This window comes from Scyliorhinus canicula, chromosome 8, assembly GCF_902713615.1.
Source record: "Scyliorhinus canicula chromosome 8, sScyCan1.1, whole genome shotgun sequence".
NCBI lineage: Eukaryota > Metazoa > Chordata > Chondrichthyes > Carcharhiniformes > Scyliorhinidae > Scyliorhinus > Scyliorhinus canicula.
Genome location: NC_052153.1, coordinates 8,855,586 through 8,861,585, shown reverse-complemented (window position 1 = coordinate 8,861,585; position 6,000 = coordinate 8,855,586). Strand labels below are relative to the sequence as shown.

The window sequence follows — 6,000 nt, the reverse complement described above, 5'->3', positions numbered from 1 at the left end:
CCCCCCCACAGGCCCCACATGCAGCGGTCGCGTGCTGTTCATGCCGGCAGCGACCAGGTGTGGTTGGCGCCGGCGTGAACCAGTCGGGTTTGGCAGGCCGCTCGGCCCCTCTGGGCTGGAGAATCGGCGCTCGACCGGAGCGGCGATTCTCCGAGCGGCCTGTCGCAAAACGCGACACGCCATTTTGGGGGGGGGGGGGGTGGGAAATTTGCGTGGGGGTGCCAGGGCGGCATGGTGTGATTCGTCTGGCACTCCCGCGACTTTCCCACCCGGCGTGGGGGTCGGAAAATTGCACCTGGATGTCTTCAATGGGAAATCCCATTGATAAGCGGCGGGAGTAGAGAATCCCACCGCCAGAGAACGGCGCACTGTCGGAGAACACGTCACATGATGGGGGGGCGGGGGTGAAAACAATCCCACCGATTTAATTTATGACCTAACTTGATTTGGAAATGATCCTGGCTGGAATCTCTTTCGTAGCAATGCTGTAATCAGAAGCGAGGGTTTTGAGTTGCCCAGCCAGCTTTAGCAGCTGATGCAGTTTTTTGTAATCCAACTCATCCCTCATTCAGTCCCTGAAGCTGTCTGCTAGCCTGTACAGGGCAAAAAGTTATAGTAAGAAATAAAACATGTTTTGGAAAGTCTGCTCAAAGTGCCTGTGTTTAATGGAATGTGTCAATCTTCTGCTCTAGTTATCCTCCAGATCAATTGGGAATTGAACACATTCATCAAAGTTACATTTTGGTTTAATTAAAAAAATACCTTCCTGACTCTGCTGAGCGGGAGCCATCTGGAGGAAGTGCCGCTATCCAAGGTGAAAAGCAGCTATTTAACAATTGGGACTAAAAAGTAGGCAAGGTGTTTTCAATTAAAATGGCACTCTCAGTTACTGGGATCGCCAGACATATGGGATCAATCAGGAAGTTTATGCTGGTGTTTTTTTGGGGAATGTTGATAGCTTGACGTATAAGTAACACAAGCGACAAGGAATCTCACTTACTCCAGACGTTTTTTTTTGTTTAAAAAGCCCGCCCCTCTCCTTTACTGCTTCGGTGTCAGAAAGACACTCAGAAAGTTTCATCCTATCACATACAGAACCCTTGTACTGCTCTCCTGAGGAAGTGCAGTTATAAGAGAGGATTTTGGGAGAGAGGTTGTTTTCTCTATCCCTGTTTTGCAGGAGAAACTGTGCAGAAAACTCTTGAGAGATTTTGTGAAGATTGAATTATTCTTTTTTTTTCTATCTGTTTTTAGTTTGTTAAGTAATGTGGCAGGCTGTATCCCTCGGCTTGTTTCTCCACACTGCTTGCTGCATCGCCTCCTATCTCCCCTTTGCTTTTCAGAGGAGCGCCTTAGCGGGAAAGACCTTTGAGTTGATAGAGCATCGCAACAGGCTGGGCGGGGGCACCAACAGGGTGCTGAAGCTGGGCGCAGTCTTCAAACGCAACGTGCGCAAGCTGAGAGAGAAAAGCCTCAACCTGGATTTGGTCTTCCTGGTGGACGAGTCCTCCAGCGTGGGCAGCACCAATTTCGACAACGAGCTGAGGTTCGTCAAGAAGCTGCTCTCCGACTTCCCGGTGGTGCCGTCCGCCACTCGGGTGGCCATCGTGACCTTTTCCTCCAGGAGCAACGTGGTGCCCAGGGTCGACTACATCTCAGCCCCCCAGTACCACCAACACAAGTGCTCTCTGCTGAATGAGGAGATCCCCGCCATCAACTACAGGGGAGGTGGAACCTACACCAAGGGAGCTTTCCAACAGGCTGCAGTAAGGCACCCTCCTGTTTACCATTTGCTGCTCAGCTAGGATAGAAAAACTAGTCCATTAATCGTTTGGCATGGGAGGAATGTAAGGGTGAAAAGTAAAAATGCTGAAATGTGAAAGGTCCACTGGTATTGAGGGGAAAGGCTCCCTTTCCCCCGGTAACTGCCTAATTTACAATGTCCACCTTTACTGCTTAAACTCCAGCTTTGTTGAATTTGTAATCCTCATTTTAGACATGTACGATATGGAAAGGATTTGAGATCAGCCCAAACTCTGCTGCCCACATCCCAACTGGCAGCAAGTTCCATTCGCCTGTCACCTCTGCGCCCACTGACCAAACCTGGCTCTCTCAATTTCCCGATCTCCCGACCTCCGTCAGGTCCTCCGGCCCCACTAACCCGCAGAATCTCTGCAACGTTCTGGTTCCGGCCTTTTGCATCTTTTTTCCCTCTCCCTAAAACGTCGCCGCCTCTCTCTCCCCTTTTCATGCGTTCATCCCACTTTGACCAAGCTTTTAGTCACCTTTTCCAGGAAATACCTCCTCCGGTGGTTCAGAGACAGATTTTGCTTGATAGCGCTCCCCGTGAAACACCTTGGGACGTTTTAACTTTGTCACCGTCTTATTTAAGTTGATGCTTGTCTTTGTCTGTTCCTGCTGGTTTGAGGAACCAACACTTTGGTTTGTGAGCACTATAGTCTGCCCACATGTTGTGTCGGTGTGATTTCGGAAGCATTGAGGGTCACATACTGTGTGCCTCCTCACAAACCTTTAAGTTGACTGTGAGGATGACAATGCAATCATTTCTAATCTCTTAGCCAGATCGAGAGCAGCAAGCAATTTACAGATATGGCCAGCTCCTGAAGCTACTGAATCAGAACCAACACAGACTCTGGACCCCTGAGGGAGCTCCATAGAGTAACCAGCTTCTGAAGCGAAGTTGTTGGGTGCAATATTAGAATACAGTTGGATATTGTTCCCGTGAAAATAGCAAACAGAACAAAGGTGGCATCTCGGGATCAGTGTGTAGCTGTCAAAAGGTTATGGGCGAGATTCTCCCATATGGGGAGAAATCGTAAGGCTGGCGTCAAATCCGGGCGGGTTTGACGCCAGCCCCCCCCTTCCCGACCGGGAACCGATTCTGGTCCCCGGTCGGGGCTAGCAGCCCGACGCCGTAAGCTCCGGCATCACGGGCTTAACGAATTTCGTTAAGCCCGCTTGCCCGAGTTAGCGCCGGCTGACGCGTCATATGACATCAGCCGCGCATGCGCGGATTGGAAGACTCCAACCCGCGCATGCGTGGATGACGTCATCGCGTATTTGCGCGAAACCCGCGCATGCGCGGGCCGGGATGCCCCTCAGCCGCCCCGCGAATGGATACTGCGGGGCGGCGGAAGGACAAAGAGTGCGCAGGCATCAGGCCCGCTGCCCGCAATCGGTACCCACCGATCGCGGGCCCATGGCACCCTTGGCACGGCCGTGGTACTGCCGTGCCAATCGGTGCCATGGTTATAAAATGCGAGTGTTTACGGCCGTTTTTACGAACGGCCAGACCAGGTGTGTTTGCCGTTCGTAAAAACAGCCGTAAAGGGTTGGGAACTCGGCCCATCGAACAGCTGTGAATCGCTGCCGGCCGTAAAAAAACGGCGGCAGCGATTCGTGTCGGGAGTTGGGCGTGGGGGGGGGGGGGGGAGAATAGCGGGAGGGCGTCGGAACAGCGTGGCCATAAAATTTTACGAGCCACGCTATTCTCCGCACCGTCGGGAGTGCGGAGAATCTCGCCCAATGAGTTTACGATTTAGTCCAGAGATCTCAACATAAAATCTGTGCGAATATCCTCAATGAAGGATTGACGGAGTGTTGCACTGTTGGGCAATTTGCCTTTTGTCTGGGATGTCGCTCACAGGTGCATGTGAAAAATCCCAATGACACTATTTTGAAGAAACACAGGGGACTCCTCCCCAGTGTCCTGGTCAATATTTATTCCTCAACACTGAAAAGTAACAATTGTTTGATAGTAGAGAGCTCACGCAACGTTACTGACTTGTTGCTCGTCTCTTTCACCTTGCACTCACACTGCCCACAGCATGAAATCCTTCCGGAACTTAATTCTCTTTTCAGCAACATCTGAAAAAAAAATAATACCTCATTGGTATTTGTCGGAGCTTGCTGTCGGAGCTTGCTGTGTGTACATTGGCTGCTGTTTTTGCTTCATTCCAACAATGACTACACTTCAAAAGTGCTCTATTGGCTGCTAAGTGCTTTGGGACAGATGCAATCATGTAAGGTGCTATATAAATGCAAGGGCAGCATGGTAGCACTGTTGCTTCACAGCTCCAAGGTCCCAGGTTCGATTCCCGGCTGGGTCACTGTCTGTGCGGAGTCTGCACGTTCTCCCCGTGTCTGCGTGGGTTTCCTCCGGGTGCTCCGGTTTCCTCCCACAGTCCAAAGATGTGCAGGTTAGGTGGATTGGCCGTGATAAATTGCCCCTTAGTGTCCAAAAAGATTAGGTGGGTTTACTGGCTTACCGGGATAGGGTGGAGGTGTGGGCTTAAGTATTGCTTAAGTAGGGTGCTCTTTCTAAGGGCCTGTGCAGACATGATGGCCGAGTAACCTCCTTCTGCACTATAAATTCATAGAATTTATAGAATTCTATGATTCTAAACCTTCGGAACTCAATAAGCAGAAAATCATAGCTAGTGCTCAATTGAATAAATATTTTTTTAATAAATTTAGAGTACCCAATTCATTTTTCCAATTAAGGGGCAATTTAGCGTGGCCAATCCACCTACCCTGCACGTCTTTGGGTTGTGGGGGCAAAACCCACGCAAACACCCAATTGCATAAATGTTGGCCAAAGCATATGGACATTTAAAATAGGACCATTTGGCACCGTTTAGCCTGCTTTCCCATTTAATAAGAACATGGTTGACTTAATTGTTGCCTCACAATCACATTCCGCCAATCCCTGATATCCTTTGACTCCCTTGTTCACCCAGAATCTATCCACCTCAGCCTGAAAAATATTCAATGACCCTGCCTCCGCTGCTCTCTGGGGAAGATGGTTCCAATGACGCCCAACCGCCTGAGAGGAGGAACATTCTCCTCATCTCTGTCTAACATGGGAGACACCAACTGTTTCCCCTCATTCTCGTCACCCCCACAAGGCGAAATATCCTCTCAGTATCCACCCCGTCAAGACCCCTCAGGATTGTATATGTTTCAATCAGATCACCTCCCATCCTTCCAAACAGTATACAAGCCCAGCCGAGACGAATGTCCCTGCTCTTCCTCAAAATCATGTCAGAGGATTTTCGGGAGATGGGCGGCATGGTAGCACAGTGGGTAGCACAATGCTTCACAGCGCCAGGGTCCCGGGTTCGATTCCCGCTTGGGTCACTGTCTGTGCGGAGTCTGCACGTTCTCCCCGTGTCTGCGTGGGTTTCCTCCGGGTGCTCCGGTTTCCTCCCACAAGTCCCAAAAGACGTGCTTGTTAAGTGAATTGGACATTCTGAATTCTCCCTCTGTGAACCCGAACAGGCGCCGGAATGTGGCGACGAGGCGATTTTCACAGTAACTTCATTGCAGTGTTAATGTAAACCTACTTGTGACACTAATAAAGGTTATTATTATTATTATTATTATTAATAAATGCACAGACCGGTCCCCTAAAATGGCCGAGCAAATCTGCAGTTCAAGGTCAATTAGGGATGGGCAACAAATGCTGGTCTTGCATGTGATGCCCACAAAAGTATAAGTATCCAATTCAATTTACATACTCAGATATTTTGGGTTCAGTTCTCCGGAAAGTTTTTTAAGTGTGGTAGCGAGCGGGAACTGCCGAGAGCTTCCAGATGCTCGGCCCGGTGACCAGCAACGCAATTCAACGTTAATTGATCCACTTAAGGAGGCCTCAGGGACTTCATGCTGTAAATTAAGATTCGTCAGCCGATTCGCCAGGACCATGCTCGCCAGCACCCCCTATGGCACTGAGACGATCGGCCCTAAGGGTTTGCCGACGCGGACCTGGGGAGGCTCCTAGATGCGGTGGAAGCCAGGAGAGGTCTCCTGTTTCGCTGAGGGTCCCTAATTTAAAACTAATTTGTCAGGGGGCTGGGAAAACGAGCTGTAGTCGAGAAGCCAGTGTTGAGAGTAGTGAGGTACTGAGGAGGGTATCAAGGTCGCAGGAGTGTACCGGCAGACAGAGAGGTGGGTTGATGTGTGTCTACTTCAATGCAA

The 6,000-nt window shown here is 50.1% G+C and overlaps 1 protein-coding gene across 4 annotated transcripts in view; it reads left to right on the top strand.

Annotated features, from left to right (window-relative positions):
* The first annotated feature begins 1,121 nt into the window (after window positions 1-1,121).
* svep1 (sushi, von Willebrand factor type A, EGF and pentraxin domain containing 1) overlaps window positions 1,122-6,000 on the top strand; it is a 225,490-nt gene continuing 220,611 nt past the window's right edge. For 2 of the 4 annotated variants that reach the window (XM_038804134.1, XM_038804132.1), the window contains exon 1: window positions 1,133-1,766. In XM_038804134.1, coding sequence (XP_038660062.1) covers window positions 1,266-1,766 — 501 coding nt within the window. In that variant the 5' untranslated portion in view covers window positions 1,133-1,265. Of the gene's footprint in view, window positions 1,767-6,000 lie in introns of all 4 variants that reach the window. The other 2 variants (XR_005461542.1, XM_038804133.1) reach the window with 2 other exon arrangements.